Source organism: Hyla sarda, chromosome 5, assembly GCF_029499605.1.
Source record: "Hyla sarda isolate aHylSar1 chromosome 5, aHylSar1.hap1, whole genome shotgun sequence".
Lineage (NCBI taxonomy): Eukaryota > Metazoa > Chordata > Amphibia > Anura > Hylidae > Hyla > Hyla sarda.
Genome location: NC_079193.1, coordinates 293,718,134 through 293,742,465, shown reverse-complemented (window position 1 = coordinate 293,742,465; position 24,332 = coordinate 293,718,134). Strand labels below are relative to the sequence as shown.

The 24,332-nt window shown below is 41.6% G+C and overlaps 2 protein-coding genes across 7 annotated transcripts in view; one reads left to right on the top strand and one right to left on the bottom strand.

Moving 5' to 3' along the window:
* The window catches only part of NSMAF (neutral sphingomyelinase activation associated factor), a 77,541-nt gene extending 64,445 nt beyond the window's left edge, over window positions 1-13,096 (top strand). For all 5 annotated transcript variants that reach the window (XM_056522007.1, XM_056522006.1, XM_056522005.1 and 2 more), the window contains 10 exons: window positions 504-612; window positions 1,992-2,050; window positions 3,741-3,808; window positions 4,606-4,673; window positions 4,764-4,887; window positions 5,850-5,933; window positions 8,036-8,186; window positions 8,337-8,439; window positions 9,782-9,891; window positions 12,471-13,096. In XM_056522007.1, the coding sequence (XP_056377982.1) occupies window positions 504-612; window positions 1,992-2,050; window positions 3,741-3,808; window positions 4,606-4,673; window positions 4,764-4,887; window positions 5,850-5,933; window positions 8,036-8,186; window positions 8,337-8,439; window positions 9,782-9,891; window positions 12,471-12,565 (971 nt within the window). In that variant the 3' untranslated portion in view covers window positions 12,566-13,096. The remainder of the gene's footprint in view (window positions 1-503; window positions 613-1,991; window positions 2,051-3,740; window positions 3,809-4,605; window positions 4,674-4,763; window positions 4,888-5,849; window positions 5,934-8,035; window positions 8,187-8,336; window positions 8,440-9,781; window positions 9,892-12,470) is intronic.
* A 6,582-nt stretch (window positions 13,097-19,678) lies between these two features.
* SDCBP (syndecan binding protein) overlaps window positions 19,679-24,332 on the bottom strand; it is a 42,840-nt gene continuing 38,186 nt past the window's right edge. The window contains exons 8-9 of one of the 2 annotated variants that reach the window (XM_056522004.1): window positions 23,764-23,855; window positions 19,679-21,049 (exon numbers count right to left, since the gene is read on the bottom strand). In XM_056522004.1, coding sequence (XP_056377979.1) covers window positions 20,995-21,049; window positions 23,764-23,855 — 147 coding nt within the window. In that variant the 3' untranslated portion in view covers window positions 19,679-20,994. The remainder of the gene's footprint in view (window positions 21,050-23,763; window positions 23,856-24,332) is intronic. The other variant, XM_056522003.1, reaches the window with a different exon arrangement.

Genomic DNA, 24,332 nt, shown 5'->3' with positions numbered 1-24,332 from the left:
CATTATGTCTCTCTTAGTTGAGGTATACCTATGACTAAATACTTTTTTGCCCCACTGTAAGTGACAGCTGAAAGAGGGGAACTGCTCTATATAGCTAAAGAATGATATTTAGACAAATACATAGGTTGGTAGGAGGGAAAGGATGGGCTATGGGTTTAGTTCCCCAGAGTACCCCTTCAATGAAAAAATATTTTTTCTGTTTGCATCAAAACTCATGTGCCTGGGTATTTAAACACACATTTTAAGTAACTTTATGGTTAGAGCTCAGAGATAAGGTCCAGCCAAGCCTTCTGAGGCTGCAGAGGATGAGCCGTCCTGTTCCCCCTAGTCCTACATCCTTCTCAGATACCACCCAAATAATTTTTTTGCTGTACAAAAATTCCCTGTCCTTTTTAACCCAGTGTTGTGCCATGTAAAGTAATGTGGCACTATGATATTATTATTATTATTATTATATTATTAATAATTCGTTTTTTTTTTTTTTGTTTTTTTTTTGCATGCAGTTTCCCCAAGTGAAGATTCATTCGAAGACCTAACAGAAGAAAGCAAAACAATTGCATGGAGCAATATCACCAAATTCCAAATAGAGAGCAGACACAAGATTCACAAAGAGTGAGTGACATGTTAATGTAAAATCCGTTATAATCCTTATCTAGGATTATAAATACAGAGCTGTTTTGTTCAAACAAGATAACCACACCTGACCTGAGAATGTGTGTGGTATTGCATTTCAGGTCCATGAAATTGAATGGAGTCAAGATGTAATACCCCATACAACCTGAGGATAGGTGTGGTGGTGTTTTGGAAAAAAAATAATTAGCTCTGTTTTTCTGTTCCTGGATAACCATGTTAAGTTTGTGGACAGGGGAGAAATGCATGATTGGGGGATGCGGTGTGATCTCATGAATGGGGTCTTAAGTCTCTCATCGGAGCGGACGCAGATAGCTAAGGTCTGTACCCTGTGATTAAAAGAAGTAAGATAAGATATTAATGGACACACAAACTACTTGATATCTACATTAGGTGAATAAACCTACTGTATTACACAAGGACATCTGAAATTGCTTCCAGTGAACATTCTCACTGCATGTTATTTCTACTGACACTAATTGAGACCTTTGTAATATGAAGCAAACAAATTCACTAATACTTCTGGAAAAATGATTATTTATAGAGATGGTGGGTAAAGTGTCATGTCTCACAATGATAAACATTTATGCAACTGGTTAGAAATAAATGTCCTCATCTCTAGTTAGTAATTACTACGGTAACTGTAGCATATAAAGCTTATTGCTAGAATTTATGTTAAATATCAGTGCTCTCTGCTGACACCTCTGTCCATGTCAGGAACTGTCGAGAAAATCCCCATAGCAAACCCCTCATGCTCTGGACAGTTCCTGACACAGACAGAGGTGGTAGCAGAGAGCACTGTGGTCAGTCTGGAAAGAACAATTCACCTTCCTCTGTAGCATACAGCAGCTGATAAGTGCTGGAAGGATTATGATTTTTATATGAAAGTAGTTTACAAATCTGTTTAACTTTCTGGAACCAGTTGATTTGAAAAAAATAATAATAATAATGTTACCCACCGGTGTACCCCTTTAAAGGGTTATTCCGCTTCAGAAAATGTAATTTAATAAGACTTGCACCCCAAGATATCCTACTTACCAATATAGTGCTATCACACATTGTAATGGCTTCAGCATGTTTTTGTGTGATTCATCACTGACAGGAAGTTGTGTAAATCTTTTATTTTCGGTATGTTCAGAGCATATAACAGATAAGACAATAAGATACAGCACGGAGCACAGAATGAATGGCCAACTATCTTTAAAAAGCACAGCATAGAAGATTCATGGAAAATTCAGCACAATTTCTAAATTTACTGTATTATTACATAGAAATATTTCTCTGTATCACAAGGGAAGGGAATGTTACGTGTGTTGGAACTTTCCATTACTATTGATGTGTTATTGGTGTATTACCTGCAGGGCTATAACTGACATTGCTGTATCTTCAAATGGATCTTCAGTCTTCACCACATCACAAGGTCAGTCTATGGATAAATAAGATAAACACGAGTCTCTTGTGTCCTGTTTTCTTTGGAAAATTCCCTTTTTCAGTCTGTCACAATAGTTTGTGCCCTTTAAATTTTAAAGGGTTATTCTGAAGTCAGATAAAACATTTATTTTTTTAATATAGCATATCCTACCTGTCTGCCTCAGTCCTCAATCCACCAAAATCCATTTGTTTTGGGGTCTAAGTTGTGTACTTTCTGGTTGTACTACCTGGTTGAGCAGTTTCTCAGTACTACCATTCCCAGGATGCATTGTTTTCTCTAAGCTCTTCATCACAGCCCTTCCACCCTACCTAATCCCCTCCAACAGCACACAATATCTCACTTTACAGCAGACAATCTATTACTATACATTTCTATCCAAATTTGCATAATGTTAGTGAAATAGTAACATTTTGCTACAATTTCAGGAAAAAATTGCGGTAAAAACTGCAACCTGTAAACACAGCCATAATGTCCCATAAAAGATATAAGTTCATAGGAGATGGTGATGTGGGATGTAGGAGATGGTCAGAGGTGGTGACGTCACTCAGGGGGTGGGGCTTGAGCTCAGAGACACAATCCAGACATGCCTGCTCCTGCTGAGAGAGCTGCTGAGACAATGCCACACTAACAATGAAAGAGCTACACAACTTTCTGTCTGGAGTCAATCACACAAAAGCACGCTAAATCCAATACAATTTACAATTTGTGAGAACACTATTAGTAATTTATGATGTGTAAGATTCTGACTTATTGGTCCTGAACCCATCCTCAGAATAAAGGGACCTCAGGACCGATGTACAGTTGTATCTTCTTACTACAGTATTTCAGTACAATCTTGCTGTATGTTTGCAGGTCATAGCCGGTCTTTGTAACAGATTTATTGCACATATATGGTCCATTGTGTTGGACTTCTTTAGTCTTCATTTTGAGCACCACCTGTAGGTCCTGTATATTTCCTTGTGTTCCAGCACATTTACTGTTGGGCACTGGCAGCATGAAACACTGAAAGGATCTCTAGAGACAATGACATATGCAGCATTTAAGAGGAAGTTTACATCATGTTGTAATTTTTGCTGCCTATTGTCCAGGCAGCATAAACTGATAATCATTTTCAGTAATTATTTATGCTTTTACCCCATAAATAATTTATGCTTTTACCCCATTAATTCATGTGGTGGAAACTGCGTACCTGCACCAGATTTATTACATGGGGCAGGACAAGTGATAAATCTGGTGCTGATCACATTTCTCTCTTCAGTACAGCACTTTGTGTGGTGATTCCTCTACGACTTTTTGTGCGACTTTTTATCCCGTGCGACAAAATGTGCGACTTTTTAATAATGCTGTCAACAGTCATCTTTGTAAGCCAAGTCAGGGATGTTGTAGATTTGCGCCTAACTGAGCACAGTTGCGACAAAAGGTGCGACAAACTGAAAAGTCGCATTTCAGGAATTCCTTACCACTGCATTTTTTCAACTAAAATCATGACTTGCTATGTTCCTAGAAAAACCTTCTAAAGCAAAATGAAAAGTCTCAAAACAGCATCTGAGACAAACTATGGGACAAATGTACACCACAAAACCAGGGTAAAACCGATTATAAATTCCCCCCAATGTATTTTAAATGAATGAATACAGTCTTTTTTTGTTAGATTTTTTTTGTTTTTTTTGTTTATTAGATTCAACTTTGAAGATGTTTTGTACAAGTCAGAAATCTCTTCAAAGAAGCGTTTCATTCTCAAATATGGTAAGCATATAGACAAAAAGGGACTGTACAGTTAGTTTACCTGTTTGGGCACAGAAATTCCTTTAATCCAACATCTAGAAATCCAGAAGTCTGTCATTTGTTTTAGCACAAAACTGCAAGGTAACATAAAGCAAAAGCTTAAGAGTATGAATCCTGTATACATAACCTATTTAGTGTGTGTTTTAAAAAACTGTTCAAAAAAGTAAAAAAAATTCTCTCAAAAAAGTTTTACATGAATAGCTTTAAAGGAAAACTGTCAGTAAACTCAGCCCCAAACCCCCCTCCCCCCCCCCCCCCCCCCGCACTAACCAGATGGCTGGTAGTGCAGGGGACACTGATCAATATGCTGCCTACCATGCCTAGATCCGCCCCGCCGTTCGCCCGTTATCTTCATTCTTCTGGATATGAAAATGAGCTGCTAACTGGCACAGGCGGGGTTACAAGGCTCCTTCTGGCACTCTGATGTCAGCGCTGCTTGTCCACCTCACCACCTGGCTTATGAATATTCATCCCCTCCCTCTGACTGTTCCTCCCCGCTCTGTACTGAAGGGAGGGGGTGAATATTCATAAGCCAGGCGGTGAGGCGGACAAGCGACACTGACATCAGAGTGCCAGAAGGAGCCTTGTAACCCGCCTGTAAGGGGCTATAATTTCAGGTCATTTAATTTTAGGAATGAAAGGGAATCTAAGATCATGGACCACAGTGATTTGCTAGTAAATCATTTAACGCTGATTATGACCTTTAAGAATAGAATTCTTTGACTTAATTTTTTTCTTCTGTTATTCTTCCCTGCTAGGCTTTGTCATCTTGCGTCCTCTTGCCTGGTGATACAACAGTAATGTGTTCCTCGTGGGATAATAATGTGTGCGTGATTCTACATATATATATTGGTACCTTAAACCAGAATAGAGTTTATCCACTTGATGTAGATTGTCTTTTTTTTTCTGTGTTCAGATATTTTTACTCTATCGCTTTTGGAAGAAGACAAGATACGCTGATGGGACACGATGATGCAGTCAGCCAGATTTACTGGTGTAACAATAAACTCTTCACTGCATCATGGGACTCTACAGTAAAGGTGTGTATATTATCCACAATAGAGGATCCAGAATTATTTTCATATCATAAATTGCACTGGAATTATTTGTGGAAAGTAAATTTGTCATATTAGGGTCCCATAAGCCATGTGAAAACGTCGAAATTTCCATGCGGAATTCCAGAAATATTCATGGAAATATAGTTTTCCTTGTCCACAGAAAAAAATGAACCTGTCTGAGACGGCGCTTTCCGTGCGGTCCTATCGCCGGCATATTATGCCAGCTCCCACAGTCTGCACAGTCCGTGGTGTGAACATAGCCTAAAACTAGGGCTACATTGGTAACTAGGGCTGCACAGGTCACATGACCAATTATGCTGAATCTCAGCTAATGAAAGTGTTATAACCCAGAAATTACTGCATTTACTTACATCTTTTAGTGAAAAACAATATAATCTTCAGATGCAGTCTATGAAGGACATTTATCTTATACACCCTTAAAATTCAGCAAGCATCTGAAATATTAAGATGAGAAAATACAATATTGTGTAGATATTCTTGATTAAATGATGTGGATTAAAGTTGATCATTCAGCCCTTTTGATACATACAAGTAAATACCTTCATCACCAAAATGCAATGCTCCTTGTTAAAGGGATTGTCTCACCACCATAACCTTATTTTAAAAATAAGATGGTCTAGTGATCAGCTGATCCCCCTTCTAAACCCCCAGACAAAACTTGTTCTTGTGAATGGGCGATCATGTAATACATGGCATGGACGATTCTGCCAGGCACTCTGGCTAATACAGGGTAGTCCCTTAATGGTCCCTATATGTCTATATGGAAAAGGGTTGTCTTTATGATAGAAGCCCTTTTAATTACAGGCAATTGGATAATTTTCAGTGAGATTAAATGGATTTTTCAGGACTTTTGAATCCAGACAGGGAGACTGCTTGATATATTAATATTAATTACTTATATAATAACAGATTTTCTCTTATAGGTGTGGAGCTGCGTACCCACTGATGTGTGCGGGACCAAGAGAAACAACTTTAAACTGCTGGCAGAATTGGAACATGACGCTGGTGTGAGTTTAGATGACTGTAATATTAACAGTATAAAAAAAAGACACTTAAAGATCTCTGTGGAGTGATATATAAAGAATTGATATCTTCCAGCCCTGTGGAACTGAAGAAAGTCATGCATTAGCAGAAGTGAAAAGCTTTAAGAATCTAGGTCCTGAGGCCTCCCTGATTTCTGAAATGAAGTGCTGACTGAGCGCAGTGCAACGTCTTCTCTCACCTGCTTTGCTTGAAATTCCTCAGAGGCGTGAGGAGAGAGGCGTATGGGCTTGTATACCTTCTGTGCATCTATTCGGTGCTCCAAAGAGACTTAAAGGGGTACTCTGCCTCTAGACATCTTATCCCCTATCCAGAGGATAGGGGATAAGATGTCTGATGGTAGGGGACCCCCGCAATCTCCCTGCTACACCCAGTGTTCGTTTTAGAGCATCTGGTGCAGCTCCAGAGGCTCGTGACGCCAGTTCGCTCCGTGCACCGGATGTCTTGGGTGCTGCAGCTGGGATCGCGGGGGTCCCCAGCCATTTTATTCCCTATCCTTTGGATATGGCAGAGTACCCCTTTAAGCAAAGAGGTTCATAGCCAAACATCACAGGTCTTCTGACCTTCCATTTAGTGAGTGAAGGTTTATTTCCTTCAAAGCAAGGTCCAGTTTCTTGCCCTAAATGAGATGTATCCACTATATTTTAGGTACTTTTATCATGTAATAATCAAAAATGTATGTAATCCTTTTTTGGGGTCTGAAGAGCAAGACCCAGTACATTGTGTTCTATACATGGATCCTATTTTGGGTCCCTTACTTACATACTGTTACTTACATACTGTTGTCTCTAGCTGGTACACTGTACAGTGACTGAAGAGAACTCCAGTATATCATATACAGTATATAAACAGAATTATACTTAATGGGCCAGATGTATAAAAGTATGGGAGATTAAAACTGGAGATAGTTTGCCCATAGAAACCAATCACAGCTCAGCTTTCCTATCATAACAGGCTTTGGTATGAAGTGAAAGCTGAGCAGTGATTGGCTGCTGTGGGCAAACTATCTCCCGTTTTCCTCTCACGCATTTTGAAAAACTAGGGCTATTATACGTGGTTCATTAACATATTTATAAAAGTATTTTTTTGTGTTTATGAGGAGATACTTTTATTTAATTTAAGAGTGTTTTTAAACCATATTTTTTTGGTGTTAGGTGGGGGTTTACATCTGAGACTCCCAGATGCAACTTTGTGGCCTTGATCATACACAGATTACCAAAAAAAAGTATACTGTGCTATCCTGTCCAGAAGAAAAACAGAGACCACACAGAGGCCAAAATTACACTTTTTTGGCTTTCATTGGGTCGTTGAGATTTTTGTACATATTCCTAATGAAACCTTCCAACACATACATACACCATAGAAGTAGTGTGAAAAAAGACTTAAAGGGGTATGCAGGCTTTATACATCTTATAGACTAAAATATAACCTTTATTGGATTCTAATTAAAACCTTGCCCCTAATGGGCTGCCTGGCAGCCCATTAGGGGCATGGTTTTAATTAGAATCCAATAAAGGTTATATTTTAGTCTACAATTTTGGTTTTTTCAATTTTGGTGATAGAATCCAATTTTTTGATTTTGGTTTATACATCTTATCCCCTATCCAAAGGATAGGGGATAAGATTTATGATTGCAGGGCTTCCTCCGAGACGGGGATGTGACGTCACAGCCATGCCTCCTAGTGAGGTCATGCCATGCCCCCTCTATTCATGTCTATCGGAGGGGGCTGTGACGTCACATCCCCATCTCGGAGGCAGGGCCTGCCACAGAATGCCCGGCGCTGCACTGAGATCACGAGGGACCCCTGCGATCATGCATCTTATCCCCTTTCCTTTTGGATAGGGTATAAGATGTATAAAGCCGGAATACCCCTTTAACTTCTAATGAGGTCCATTAGGTTTCCATCTTGTGTCTGTTATTTTGGAGTTGAGCAGAGTAAAAACTCCCATCATTTGAACGTATTGAGCTAACAGAGCGCCAATGCTGATGGTAGTAAAACAATTTAAGTAGTTAAATAATTTACTATAACTATTTAATAATAACCATTTCTGGTTTATAATTCTATAGGTGAACACAATAAGTGTGAGCTCCGATGGATCCCTGCTGGCTTCTGGAACTAAAGAAGGTGTAGTCAGCATCTGGGATATTGCAGATTCCTGTGTGTTACATCAGCTTCCTTGCCATAATGGAACGGTCCATGACATTGCTTTGAGTCCAGGTATGGTTTAAGACTGTAATATAATCGTAATGGTGCCTGCTTCATGACTTAATCTCCCTTTATTGTAGTCCGGATCATTGCCCTTAAAAAGTTTGAGTGAGAAATGTTTGCATGGACACAAATCTATTAATACTTAATCTCATTTTGCAGATGTCAGACATGTACTTTCTGCCGGAGAAGATGGCTGCTTAAAGATCATTGATGTCCAAACAGGCATGTTAATCTCTTCTCTGTCCTCTGGAGAAAGACAAAGGTAATACATCTTATGTGTAACATGATAGAATGCTGCACACATGCTGTCATCAGAAACTAATTCAAAACCCTAATGTCCCAAAGTCACCTCGCTCCCCTTCTTACCCGACAACTCAGTTTACCCCATACAACACTAGTTCCAGTCCCCCCTGCTGATCCACACAGCAAGAACTTTTACAATATAACACTAGAAGACTCTTAATGTGAGTCTCCTAAAGTTATTGGGAGAGATTGATCAAAACCTGTCCAGAGGAGAAGTTGCCCAGTTGTCCATAGCAACCAATCATATCGCTTCTTTTATTTTGCAGACGTCTTGTTTAAAATGAAAGAAGCAATCTGATTGGTTACTATGAGCAACTCGGCAATTTTGCTTTTTTTTAAATTTATTTATTTATCTTTTAATTTGTATATGCTTTGGAGCAATTAGAAAAATGTTGCAGAAAGAAATGCTATAATCTGGAAGCTTTTGCCTACTAGAGCTGCTTTTTACTGAGAAGGCTAAGTTTACATCTGCTGCTATTCAGGGGGCTCCATCGCAGAATCCATTTAAAAAGCGGGGACCTGAGCAGACAAAAAAAAGCTGCAAGCTGTACTTTTCTGTCTGGTCAGATCCTGCTGAATAAATAAATTCATTGGAATCTGTTGGTGTCCATTGTGCAATGGACTGTCTGGCTCAGTTTTTTGGCATTGAACAGAGCCTTTGGACACCATTGTAAATAAGGCCTAAGGCCTGGTTTACGCCACAGAATCTCTGTTCAGAATTTCTGCCGGTCATCCCGAGGGCAGCATTGTCCATTTCAAGACGGCATTGCATCTCTGAGTGGATCCACCAAAAGAATGTTCATGTACACTTGGTGGTTCTGATTAGAAATGCTTTACAGTGTATGGAGATGGCAATGTAGTCCACGCGGTCCTAGCCTAGCCCTGGGGCTCTCCGGCTGAGTGGGTGCACCACTGTATATGTTGTCTATGTATTCTATCATTTAAAATATTGTCTTGTGACTCTATTCTATATGTAGAACAGAAAACTCACTAGGCTCCATCATTCAGCACCACGGTGTTTGGTAGAAGTATCTGTAACAGAGGGGGCGATTTAATAAAACCTGTGCAGAGGACAAGTGAAGCAGTTGCCCATAGCAACTAATCAGATCGCTTCTTTAATTTTTTATATGCCTTTTTTAAAATAAAATTAAAATCAAGGAAGCAATCTGATTGGCTGCTGTAGGCAGCTGCTCCACTTTTCCACTGCACAAGTTTTGATAAATCTTCCACAAGTTTGACTTGTGGAAGAATCTTGACACTCTTCCCAGTTGCTGATTTTTCTCATCATTCCTTTCACGTAGATGCTTCTGCTGGAATGGTCAGACCGTTCTATCAGGGAATGACACTGGAGAATTGCTCGTCTGGGACCTCATTGGAGGAAGAATTCTAGAAAGAATGACCGGTCATGCAGGTAAAGTGATTGCATGCAAAATAATGTGACTGTGACTCCAGTCAAAAATGATGAAAGCCAAGAGATTTACCTGTTAATCTACTAAAATGCTACAAGTCCTTGTACACTGCTTGTGCATGGATCCTCTTTGGGGGCATTAAAATATGATTATTATTATTAGAGAGTACCTGTCATCAAACCATATTTTCTAAATTAACTCAGATTATATTCCCTAACTACTCCTGACACCCCTCCTGCCCTAAAAAAAAAAAAAAGCTGTGTATCATACCTTTCCCCTTGCTCACTTTGTGTGAGCTCCCGGCAAGAGAAATTGGGCGTTCCCCAGCAGGCACAACGTCACTGAAGCCTGCGAGAGCTGTGCTTTGCCATGCCACTTCGTTTGGACTTGTGCAAGTCCGGGTGAACACCAAACTAACTGGGGATCAGAACAGAGCCACCTAGTGACCGGTTTTTCAATCCCATTTAAAACATATAAAGATTGAGAATTTTAATAGCAAGTAAATAGCAAAGTGTCTTATGATTACATAAGGAACAATATATTAAAAGTTTAGTTTGGTGAAAGGTACTCTTTAATAATAATAATACTTAAGAAATTGTATCTGCAGCTTGTTATGTACAATCATACATAGAAGCCGAACAGTTAAAAAAGAAAAAAAAAATTTTTCATAAAACCCTAGAAGAAAAATTCATTCAATATACAAATGACTTCATGCTGCATCTGCGATCAGTGGGACAGATTTAATTCTCGCAAAATTTGTACTTCAAAAAAAAATCTGGAAACAAATATATATAACTGTAAAACATTTATACTTCAAGTGATTTTATGCAGAGTATTGAACGGTTTGCTCCAATCTGTACCTCCATGGTCACTAAACTTGCATCAGGCAGCAGCTCTGAGTTTTACTTGAAGGCAATAAAACAATAACAGCCTCGTGCTTAGTATAGGTGAGAAATTGACAGCTTGAATAGAATTGTGCTAGCACATCCCAGCAGGCCATGATCTACTATTACTCTTGGTTGTCTGTAGCCAGATGCCTCCCCAACTGTGGCAGGTCTAGACCTTGAAGGGAACCTGTCATTACTTTCATTCCAACTGGACCACAAATCAATGGGGTCATCCCTGGTGGCTTCTTCTTGCCCTACCAGCCTTGACTGATAGTTCTCTTTGGTTATCCACTAAGGGCAGGTAGAAACCACCAGGGACCATCCTGATGACTCATGTTTCAGGCAACATTAAGGTGACAGGTTCTCCTTAAAGGGGTACGCCTGTGGAAAACTTTTCGTATAAAGCCTGCTAATACAGTAAGTACTGGAAGGATTATGATTTTTTTATAGAAGTAATTTACAAATCTGTTTAACTTTCTGGCACCAGTTGATTTAAAAAAAAAAAAATAGTTTTCCACCGGAGTACCCCTTTAAGGCTAAGTTTCCACTTGGTTTTTTTTCTGGCAGTTTTGGGATATCTGCCACTGCAGTTTTTGAGCCAAAGTAAGAAGTGGATCCATAAGGGAGGAGAAGTGTAAATCCTTCCTTTATATGTCCTATTCCTTTTGAATACACTTCTGATTTTGACTCAAAAACTGCAGTGACAGTATTCCAAAAACTGCCAGAAAACAAATCAAGTGGAAACTTAGCCTAATGGTAAATATTATCCTTCAGTTTCAGACAAAGTCTGGGTCATTTTCCATAATATTAAATGGCCACTGGCATTATACAAAACTTTTGACGTGTCAAAAGTTTTAATCGATTGGGGTCTGAGTGTTCAGACCTCCACCGATCAGGAGAGCGGGGCGGAAGAAGTTCGCACTCAGCACGTTCTCTCCAGGCTCCGTGTCATGTGAATTGAGAGAAATTCTCCATTTAAGTCTGAGAGTGTCTTGATTATGGGACACAGGCAGGGAGAGTAGCATTCAGTAGTGCAGATTTATCCTGATTGTTGGAGGTCTGAACCTTTAAGGGGTACTTCACTGGAAAATATATATATTTTTTTTTTACATCAACTGGTGCCAGAAAGTTAAACCGATTTGTAAATTACTTCTATTTGAAAATCTTAATCCTTCCAGTACTTATCAGCTGCTATATACTACAGAGGAAGTTATCTTTTTGAATTTCCTTTCTGTCTGACCACAGTGCTCTCTGCTGACACCTCTGTCCATGTAAGGAACTGTCCAGAGCAGGAGAGGTTTGCTATGGGGATTTGTTCCTACTCTGGACAGATGTGTCAGCAGAGAGCACCGTGGTCAGACAGAAAGGACATTCAAAGAGAAAATAACTTCCTGTGGAGCATATAGCAGCTGTTAAGTACTGGAAGGATTAAGATTTTTAAATAGAAGTAATTTACAAATCTGTTTAACTTTCTGGCATCAGTTGATTTAAAAATAAAAAAAAGTTTTCCAGTGCAGTACCCCTTTAACTCTGATCCAGGAAATATGCATGTTACTTATTGCCATCAAGTACACTCCCTTAAAATCAAGCTGCACACCAGGAGAGCCTTTAGGTTTGTACCTGCATTGATAAAACTCTGTATACAAGTGTTTCTCATGCGTTTCCATAATCCAGCATTGTCCCTTCTTTCTTAGATGCTGTGACATGTATGTGGATGAATCAGTCCTGCAATACTATAATCACAGGATCAGCAGACAGACAGATTTTATTGTGGAAGCTGCAATATTGAACGTTTACATTCCATGTTCACTGCTCCAGACTTGAATTTTTTTTTTAAGTGATGTTTGTTTTTATGTTGTGTGGTGCCTGAGTGTATAATGCTGCTTCAGAGAATGTGCCTTGACATATCACTATTTTGTAAAATCCGTGTAATGTGGCCCTTGCCTCACAGATTTCCTTTATAGTACCTACAGTTTGTATTACTGGAATTGATAATGGTCCATTACCCCCTCTTTTTGTAACTGATAAAGTCTCAGTCTAGTCTACGTGGGGAACCTTCTTGTGCTCCTTTTGTTGTCTAGATTACCTATTGTCCCATCAAGGAACATATCAACACAACTGGTAATCCAGACCTTCTAGCATGAAAGGAGGAGCGGTGTATAATAGTGCTGGGCGGTATGACCAAAAATGTGTATCGCAGTATTTTTAAGTTATGGCAGTTCCACGGTATTTAACGGTATCCCCCGTGACCCACGAGCGCTCCTTCTCTACCCCACCCTTCCAAAATCATGTGTGACCCGCGAGCACTCCTTCTTCCCCTCCCCCAATGAATTATCAGCTGCTGCGCTGTACTGTACTCTGTATTCCTGTGCTCGGGCTGCAGATATTAAAAAACAAACTGTAACTCCCCTTCTTCCTATGTTCCCCCGTTGCTCCGGTATCGGCCTCACGGTCCTCCGCTGCGATCCTCTTGCTGCTTTCTGGGGATGAGAACGTCACAGAGCAGTCAGCCTATCATCGGCGGCAGCGATGTCCCGCTTCGGCCGGTGAGAGGCTGAGTGCACTGTCAAGTAAGGAGCTGGCCGGCTCCTTACATGACAGTGGGCTCAGCCTCTCACCGGCCGAGGTGGGACATCACTGCGGCCAGTGATAGGCTGACTGCTCTGTGACGTTCCCATCCCCAGGAAGAGTGTGAGGCCTTTACAGGAGCAACGGGGGAACATAGGTGAAGGTGAGTGAAAGTTTGTTTAATATTTGCAGCCCGGGCACAGGAATACACAGTACAGCGCAGCGGCTGATCATTAATTGGGGGAGGGGAGGAGCGCTCGTGGGTCACATATGATTGGGGGGGGGGGGGGCGGGTTAGAGAAGGAGCGCTCGCAGGTCACATATGATTAGTTCCCTGATGTGGGGACAGTGTGCTGCGGCTGGTAATTTAGTCATTCGAGGGGGGAGGGGTCTAACAAGTATTGCGGTATGGGAAAAATTCATTTTGTGCAGGAAAAAAATGTCGGTATTCGGTATGAACCGGTATACCGCCCAGCACAAGTGTATAATATACAGCTCAACATGTAGTGCTCAAATTGGAATATATCCAGTTAGCGTTAAATTAACTTGTGACATGTCAAAAGTTAAGGTTGGTCTGGTTCTTGTTGCCTAGACCAGTGTTTCCCAACCAAGGTGCCTCCAGCTGTTGCAAAACTAAACTCCCAGCATGCTGGGAGTTGTAGTTTTTCAACAGCTGGAGGCACCCTGGTTAGGAAACACTGTCCTAGACTTTTCCTGGTTGTATGGTATAGATCAATCGCCATCTTGGAGCACAGTCCCAATGACTACAATTAATGGGCTCCATTATAGGTCATGAATCCATTGAGTGCAGAGTTATGGAATGAGGCATCACCTGTAGAGTTGAGCGAACTTACATTAAATTGGCTCGTAGCAAACCTTGCTGCTCGGCTGTTGATTACTTTAGTCTACGTAAATTAGTTCAGCTTTCCAAGGGCTCCAGTTGCCTGGAAAAGGTGGATGCAGTCCTAGGAGACCTAAGACTGTCATCCCGGAATTTTCCAGGCAACCAGAGCCCTTGGAAAGCTGAACTAATTTACGTAGACTAAAGTAATCAAGGGCCGAGCCGCAAGGTTCGCTACCAGACAATTTACTGTAAGTTTGCTCAACTCTAGTCACGTGCTTATAACAAATGAACGGAGGGGTTCGCCATACTGACATTTTGCCTGATCTTAGCTTTTGACATGTTTTTTAGCTTTGGCAGAAGGGCAGGCCCTTCTACACTTCTGTATATTATTTGTATACTTTTTACTGAAATGTATGAATGGCACATCTCTGTTTATAGCACTTACCTGTAAACAGTGTCTTGGCTTTAAAGTGGACCTCAGGTTTAAGGACCCAATCACTATATACACTGGGTGAAATTAGTATTAAACATGGCACCATTTTTCTCACTAAATATATTAACAAAAGTGCTGTTGACAGGAAATTTGGGTAACAACCCAAATCATTTATACATACAAAGATAATCAGAAATTAAGTTACATGTAATAATGTGAAATGACACAGGGAAAAAGTATTGAACACACTTTTTGCTATTTATTTAATACCTTGTACAAAAGCCTTTGCTGGTATTGACAGCTTTAAAGGGGTTCTCCGGTGCTTAGACATCTTATCCCCTATCCAAAGGATAGGTGATAAGATGCCTGATTGCGGGAGTCCCGCAGCTGGGGACGCCCGTGATCATGCACGCGGCACCCCGTTTGTAATCAGTCCCCGGAGCGTGTTCGCTCCGGGTCTGATTACGCTTGACCGCAGGGCTGGTGGCATGTGACGTCACGGCTCCGCCCCTGTGCGATGTCATGCTCCGCCCCTCAATGCAAGCCAATGGGAGGGGGTGTGATAGCTATCACGCCCCCTCCTGTAGGCTTGCATTGAGGGGCAGAGTGTGACGTCACACGCCGCCGGCCCTGCGGTCGAGCGTAATCAGACCCGGAGCGAACACGCTCCGGGGACTGATTACAAACGGGGTGCCGCGTGCATGATCCCGGGCGTCCCCAGCTGCGGGACTCCCGCGATCAAGCATCTTATCCCCTATCCTTTGGATAGGGGATAAGATGTGTAAGCACCGGAGTACCCCTTTAAAAATAAGGAATGCACTGGTGAGCTCAGCAACACCAAAAGACCCAGGAACACTGTGGTGGGTGACCGAAGAATTCTTGGCCAGATCAAGAACACTCTCCAGGAGGTAGACATATGTCAAAGTCAACAATCAAGAGAAGACTTCCCCAGAATGAATAGAGGGTTCACCACACGATGGAAACCATTGGTGAGCTTCAAAAACATGAAGGCCAGATTAGAGTTTACCAAACGACCTCTAAAAAAAGCCTTCATAGTTCTGGAACAAAATCCTATGGACAGATAAGACCAAGATCAACTTGTTCCAGAGTTATGAGAAGAGTATGGAGAAGGAACATGATCCTAAGCATAGCACCTCATCAGTGATGCATGGTGGTGGTAGTGTCATGGCATAGTGGGCATGTATGGCTGCCAATGGAACTGCTTTTCTTGTATTTATTGATGATGTGACTGCTGACAAAAGCAGCAGGATGAATTCTGAAGTTTTTGCGGGCATTATTATCTGCTCATATTCAGCATAATGCTTCAGAACTCATTGGATGGTGCAGATGGACAATGACCCAAAGCAACCAGGAGTTTAAGGGAAGTAAGTGGAATGTTATGCAATGGCCAAAACAATCACCTGACCTGAATCCGATTGAGCAGCATTTCACTTGCTGAAGACAAAACTGAAGGGAAAATGCCCAAAGAACAATCAGGAACTGAAGACAGTTGCAGTAGAGGCCTGGCAGCGCATTACCAGGGATGAAACCCAGCAATGTCTGCTGATGTCTATGCGTTCCAGACTTCAGGCTGTTATTGACTGCAAAGGATTTGCAACCAAGTATTAAAAAGTGAAAGTTTGATTTATGATTATTCTGACCCATTACTTTTGGTCCCTTAACAAGTGGGGTGCACATGCAAACTGTTGTAATTCCTACACCGTTCACCTGATTTGGATGTACAGTAAATACCCTCAAATTAAAGCTGACAATCTGCAGTTAAAGGGGGGGGGTAATCCAGTGGTGAAAAACGTATCCCCTATCCTAAGGATAGGGGGATCATTTTCAGATTGCAGGGGGTCAGACCGCTAGGGCCCCCGGCTCGCTGGCCGGATAGCATGTGTTGACCCACGACACGAAGTGGCGGCTGACACGCCCCCTCAATACATCACTATGGCAGAGCCAGAGATTGTCAAAGGCAGCGCTCCGGCTCTGCCATAGAGTTGTATTGAGGGGGCATGTCGGCCGCCGCTTCGTGCAGTGGTGAACACGCCCCCTTCACACGAGTTGTCGGGGCCCCCGTACAGGAGATGGCGGGGGGCCCAGCGGTCGGCCCCCCGTGATCTGAAACTTATCCCCTTTGCTTAGGATAGGGGATAAGTTTTTCACCACTGAATATCTCCTTTAAAGGACATCTTGTTCTTTTCATTTCAAATCAATTGAGCTGGTGTATAGAGCCAAATATGTTAGAATTGTATCAATGTCCCAATATTTATGGACCTTGGCAACTAGACCTTTTTGTAGCCATCAGTTGAGACTGAACCAGCTGATCTTAATTTGCAATGACAAGGGTCTGGATTGCTTTTTAAAGGGGTACTCTAACTTTCTAGCACCAGTTGAACAGATTTGTAAATTACTTCTATTAAAAAAATCTTAATCCTGCCAGTACCTATTAGCTGCTGAATACTACAGAAGCAAATCCAGAGTAGGAGAATAGCAAACATATGCTGCTCTGGACAGTTCCTAAAATGGACGGATGTCAGCAGAGAGCACTGTGTTCCAAAAAGAAAAGAATTTCCTCTGTAGTATTCAGCAGCTAATAAGTACTGGAAGGATTAAGATTTTTTAATAGCGGTAATTTACAAATCTGTAACTTTTTGTACATGGGTTGTTACCAACATATGTTGAAAGTTTAATGTCCATAGTACCTAGGAAATACATTTAGTGAGAAATGGTGACATGTTAAGTTTGTCACCCACTATACTGTACATTATACTACAGAATATACAGCAAGTGGGCCCTGGTCTTAAAAGGGACCATTTCTTTGCAAGATGCCCAAATACAAACCATGTAAAAACTCCAATCTTTTTCACGCTGTATATAGAGAAGTTGGCAGGGGTTTCATAGAAAATGGTTGATCTGTCCAGCAAACATGTCCCACATGATATTTAGAACTTTATTCCTGTAAGATGTAATGTGAAACATTCCAGCTCTTATAGAGCACAACCTCTATCCTACATTATAATGCAATAAATAAATAAACATTTTTCAAGAGGTTTTCTACTCTTTATTTCGATTTAAGCATGTTTTGCTTGTATACAAAATATACAGACCTGAAATGGTTAAATGGTAATATGTTTGCAATGTTAGAGCATCGTACATAATGCTAAAAAAAAAAACACAATACACACATTGATGTGAAGTAGAGAACAGCATTATAGGAGTACAGAGTGTAAGACGCTGCGGTGTAGCTTGTGATCCAGGATACATGTCACATGACTTTAGCAGCAGTACATTCCAGGTCAAAGGGCACTGAAAGAACAAAGTTCACTATGTGACATTGAACTGATGGAATAGATAGGACATTATGTAAAAAGTTGTAATGTATTGGACCATTCTAGTAATGTTCCCATTTTCAGAAGATGTGGTTACAAGGCCAATACCACTACGCTATGACCCTTACTACACTTAAAAAGGTTGTTATCAAGATCAAAAGTTAGTTCGGTGGACAGGGGATTACTAGCTCATCGGTGGGGGGGGGGGGGTCCGTCTGCTCGGACCCCTGCAATCTGAGAACTGAAATAAATTATCCCCTGAATAAATGGAGAACCTGCAGCCATGCTCCGCTAGCACTATCTTCTTTGAGGCTTCTGAACATGGCCGAGTGCTGGAGTGTTAAAGGGGTACTCCACTGGCCAATATTTGGAACATTTAGTTCCGAACGCTGTGTGTGCGCTGCGGCGGTCGGCAACACCCCCTCAATGCAAGTCGCCGTCACGCCCCCCCCTCCCATAGACTTGCATTGAGGGGGCGTGGCCAACCCCCTCAGCACGCACACAGCGTTCGGAACTAAATGTTCCGAAGGCTGGCCACTGGAGTTAACCCTTTAAAATGGAGTATTCAGTATTGCTCAAACTGGATCTGGCTCCACCTTCACCAATAGTTCTCACCCAATGCACTTTAAAAAAAGGGTTTTATAATTATCAAAAAGGAACAAAAGCAGGTGTAACAGTTACATTGTATGGACAGTACACAGATACGTGAAGATAAGAAATTGGAGGCCCTCTAAACCACCTACACCCAGCAGAAACCAACCTCTGAGGCAAGAATGCAACCCAACCCCCACCCAGCTTTATTTACACCGCCATATTACAGCACCAACAGGATCAGATCCAAAACAGGGGATCCAAATATGTTCTGGTGCTAGGTAAAATGGTGTCACTAAGGAGAGTTCAGATGTAAAATAAAGCTGCACCACAAAAAGAAAAAAAAAACTTGAGGGGGGGGGGGGGTGCAAAGGGCAACATTATTGATGCCATGCCTTCACAATGGGACCTGAACGGGAGTATCTTTTATACCATATATATTTATTTAATAAATCTATTAATGTTTAAAATTATGTGCAATTCATTTCTGTCACTATACTGTCGGAGCCAAGATTCCAGCATGCTATATAGCAGCGGTCTCCAACCTGCGGACCTCCAGATGTTGCAAAACTACAACTCCCAGCATGCCCGGACAGCCGTTGGCTGTCCGGGCATGCTGGGAGTTGTAGTTTTGCAACATCTGGGAGGTCCGCAGGTTGGAGACCGCTGCTATATAGAGTGATAGAATGCGCAATAAGTTCCCATGCTCAGTGTACACAGGATTTAGATCTCTGTAGCAGTCTAGTTTTTCTGATATTTCAGGCTGTGTTCATATCTGCATTGCCACCAACATTGCACATTCTGTTATATTCAATTGAAAATATGACACGGCCGGCAGCGCTATGCTTCTTGTCAAGCACAGACAAACCCTGAGAGCTCCCAGTCAAACAGGTCCATCAAGTACAGATGATATCTGATGTACAGTCTATCACTTTTGGACAACAGGAAACAAAATCAATGCAGGTGTGAACTCAGACTTAAAAGGGGAACTCTGATTTGTAAATGACTTCTATAAAAAAAAAATCTTTATCCTCCCAGTACTTTTAAGCAGCTGTATGGTACAGAGGAAATTATTTTCTTTTTGAACTTCTTTTTTTTTGTCTTGACCACAGTGCTCTCTGCTGACACCTGATGCCCATATCAGGAACTGTCCAGAGCAGCATAGGTTTTCTATGGGGATTTTCTCCTGCTCTGGACAGTTCCTGATAAGGGCATCAGGTGTCAGCAGAGAGCACTGTGGACAAGACAAAAAATAAAATTCAAAAACAAAAATAATTTCCTCTGTAGCATACAGCTGCTAAAAAGTACTGGAAGGGTAAAGATTTTTTTAATAGAAGTAATTTACAAACCTGTTTAACGTTCTGGCACCAGTTGATTATTTTTTTTTAAATGTTTTTCACCGGAGTACCCCTTTAAAGGGGGTTATCCATGCTTTCCCCATCTCTCTGATCTTGTGCTGATCCCCCATTCAGGCTCCCTTCAGCACCAGTCTTCTTTTTGGAAGTAGTCAATTAGCCGCCTCAGCATTCACTGGTTATTCTCCAGGCATCACTGCTCAGTGATGGGAACCATGATGCCCCAACTACAACCTATGACTGCGGTGGTTACCAAATCACTGCTCCAAAAAGAAGGACTAGGGTGCAGATGGAAGCCTGAATTGGGGGGGTGGGGTCAAGTGGAGAGCAGCATGGGAATGAAGTGGTAACTACTTTATTATTTTAAAGCATTTGGGCTCTAAAAAAAAGGGGATATCTCCTTTAAAATACTCAGCATAAGAATTTTGCAGGGGGAAAAACAAAAGTTGGAGATTCACTTTAAGCCCCCCCATAACAAATAGACAACATATGGCTGCTAAATAATAGGTGGCGACATGGTTAATGTTTCATGGCTATAGTTTTTCTTCAAAAATAAGTTTACATTGTGCAAGAGTTAATATTTTGATCATTTTGCAACATAAATAGCATATCTATAGCAAAAATTGGCATGCAAATATATCAGGATCCGTACATAGGAAAATAGCTCTCGAGGATATAAAATTACAGCGTTTTATCAGAAACGTACTCCTGCCCTCCATGAATATAGTGCATTTTCTCATTTCCCAGCAGACAGCAAGAATTTATATGCAAGCTATCAGTTGTGAGACTAAATAGTAATCAAAATATACTGTATAACTCATTGGGCTTTTACAGGACTAGATACGAGGCTGTAAACAGGTTCTGGAGTACATGGAAGTTGCACAGATTTCTACCTGGTAAAAAGGTAAATGAGCAGATATCGTATAGAACTGACAGCAAAAGGACTTGTTGTTTTGTACAACACAAAAAGGTGAACATGCAGAAGTAGAAACCTTGCTCTCAGAGAGGGTACCCTGCTGTATACGTATTGTAAAGTCAGTCCTAGCTCAGCCAAGGTTTTAAGACTGGGGTAAAAGGAGGAGGACAATAGTATTAAACCTCTGGAACAGAGTGATCCATTAAGGTCTTCATCACGTTGGAAGCCATTCTGTTGGAGGAAAGGAAACAAGTTAGCGGTTTAGCATGTAGTGTAGATCTACTTTGTGCACAGCAAGCTATTTTTAAACTAGATGTTTCTGACAGAACATTTAATTTATAAAATTTACAGGGAGTCAGGAAATTTTGACACCAAGTTGATTGGAAAAGGTCATGGTTTTAGAAGCTTCTGCTCATTGACATCATATGACAGCGTTTCTCAACCAGGGTGCCTCCAGCTGTTGCAAAACCACAACTCCCAGCATGCCCGGACGGCCTTTGGCTGTCAGAGCATGCTGGCAGTTTTAGTTTTGCAACAGCTGGAGAGACACAATATGGGAAGACACTGATCGCCAAGATGATTAGCTCAGTGTGTCTCCAGCTGTTACAGTTTTGAAAACACTGATCTACAACATAATTTGTAACAGCTAGAGACACACTGAGCTAATCATCTTGTATATCAATGTTTTCAAAACAGTGTGTCTCCAGCTGTTGCAAAACTACAACTGCCTTTGGCTGTCCGGGTATGCTGGGAGTTGTAGTTTTGCAACAGCTTGAGACACACTGTTTTGAAAACACAGATCTACAACGTAATTTGCAACAGCTGGAGACACACTGAGCTAATCATCTTGTAGATCAGTGTTTTCCAAACAGTGTGCCTTCAGCTGTTGCAAAATTACAACTGCCAGCATGCCCAGACAGCCAAAGGCAGTTGTAGTTTTGCAACAGCTGGAGGCACCCTGGTTGGGAAACCCTGTCATATGATCTCAATGAGCCTATCAGAAGCTTCATAAACATGACATTTTCCAATCAACTTTGTCTAAATTTCTGACTCCCTGTCATATGAGGTAATCTGAGGTGTACCTGTGGCAGTATCTAAGGCACTGTTTCCCCAAGGTCGGCGCTGATGGCGTACTTCAGTGGGGAAAGATCACCTGCAGCTATTTTACCATATCAGTTCTATAAAACTCTGCTTTAACCTCTTCAGGACGTAGGGCATATGCATACGCCCGTGGGAATTCCGGTCCCCGCCGCTAGCCGGTTGGGGACCGGACCGGGATGCCTGCTGGAATCATTCAGCAGGCATCCCAGCACATCGCCGAGGGGGATATTTACTGCTGCCCTTCCTAGTGGGTGCCAAACTGTAACTCCCAGCATGATCAGACAGCCAAAGGCTGTCTGGGCATGCTGGGAGTTGTAGTTTTGCAACATCTGGAGGGTCACAGTTTGGAGACCACTGTTACAGTGGTGCCCAAACGGTAGCCGTCCAGATGTTGCCAAATTACAACCCTCAGCATGCCTAGACTGCCCAGGCATGCTTCTGGGAGTTGTAGTTCTATAACATCTGTCGTTTCAGATTTTGCAATTCATGAAATTTTTGAAAATTGCTGCTCTACTTTGAAGCCCTCTAATTTTTTTCAAAAAGTAAAAATATGTCCATTTTATGATGCCAACATAAAGTGGACATATTGTATTTGTTTGTATTATATTTGGAATATTCATTTTCCTTACAAGCAGAGAGCTTCAGTTAGAAAAATGCTAAAATTTTCATGAAATTTGGGGATTTTTCACCAAAAAGGATGCAAGCAACGACAAAAATTTACCTCCAAAATAAAGTAGAATATGTCAAAAAAAAAAATTCTGAATATTCTGTAAAAGCGTTTTAGAGTTAATGCGTAAAGTGACGGTGGTCAGAATTGCGAAAAAGGGCTCAGTCCTTATCTGTATCTATGACATGACTGCCGAATAAAGTGATCTGCAATTGTGGAGAGTGCCAATCCACTTCACCTCTCACTGGATTTCTGCATACAGTTTCCCAACTGTTTGCTGTTTCTCAAGCAGTGGGCCTCCAGCTGTTGCAAAACTACAACTTCTAGCATGCCCAGACAGCCAATCTAAGACAACAAATGCCGTTGGTGAAGATACCACAAAACCATACCTATAGCATTAATAAAAGGTGTCCTATATCGATATGACCTGAAAGGCTGCTGAGAAGAAAGAAAGAAAAAAAAAAAAAAAAACACACATTGGCTTAAAAACCATTGGAAAATCCACTGCAGCAGCTTCCCATTCAATGGGATTCTGCTGCACCTTTTACACTGCACAATTTCTGCAGCGGACGTTCCACTGCCGCAATTTCGGATTCCCCACTTGTTCTGCCAACATCTGCTGCACACAGAATCGCTGTCAGCCTGGAATTTCTCAGAGCAGAGATTCCGTAGTGTGAATGGGCCCTCAGGCAGTGACGGCCCGCTCAGCCAATCAATAACTGAGGCAGGAAGCCGCTGTGGCCAGTGATTGACTGAGCAGAGACCGATTTGTCTCAGAAGGTGGGGTCCGGAGCACCATTCTGTAGAATCACCGTGGTCGGACCCCCCGCAATCAGACACATACATTTTTTAAGCTTTATTATATTGCTGAATAAGGGAGATCCACCAGCCACTAAGCCAGAACACTACTTTATCTTGTATGACATATACTCCTCTATAAGGTGCAGTGGTTTCATAACTCCCTTTCAGTTTGTGCTGACACAACCAGACAGGTGTACTTCAGTTATGAGTTTAGGACATTGTGTCCCAATCAGCGTGCCTCCAGGTGTTGCAAAACTACAACTCCCAGCATGCCCGGACAGCCGAAGGCTGTCCGGGTATGCTGGGAGTTGTAGTTTTGCAACACCTGGAGGCACCCTGGTTGGGAAACACTGGTTTAGGATAAGGGGCGCCTTACCTTTTCACCATGTGCTCAAAAATATAAGTCGGCATCACAGTCAGTGTAACCACATTTGCAGAGCTGGACAGCAACTCAGCAACTTGGGAATCCTGTAAAAATATATTAAATAATTTAATATTGAGAAACTGGAAATAAAATAAAAAATATGTAAAAAAAAAAAAACACACACATAGCATTTATGCAGCGTATTTCACACTGTGAAAAATCCACTGCGTAGCGGGAAATAGTCTGCCTTTTCTCCTATGAGCAGACACACAGGGCTACTCGCGGCAGCCCTGTGTGTGCAGTAAGGTTTGGAGGCGGCGCGAGGTCCACCTTCAAACTTCACTGCACACACAGGGGTACTGCATAAAGGCCCTGTGTGTCTGCTCATAGATGAATATGCAGCGCAGTGGGAAATATGTACATAAATTGATCAATCTTTTATCTGAAAGGACCTTAGTGTGATAGCAGAACTACATCACATTAATAAAACAATACTGGTCTTATTGTTTTTGTGCCAAGCAAGGCAATCTGTATTTAGGACTAAAATTGTAGTCGTGGCCGTAAATGTTGGCACCGCTGAA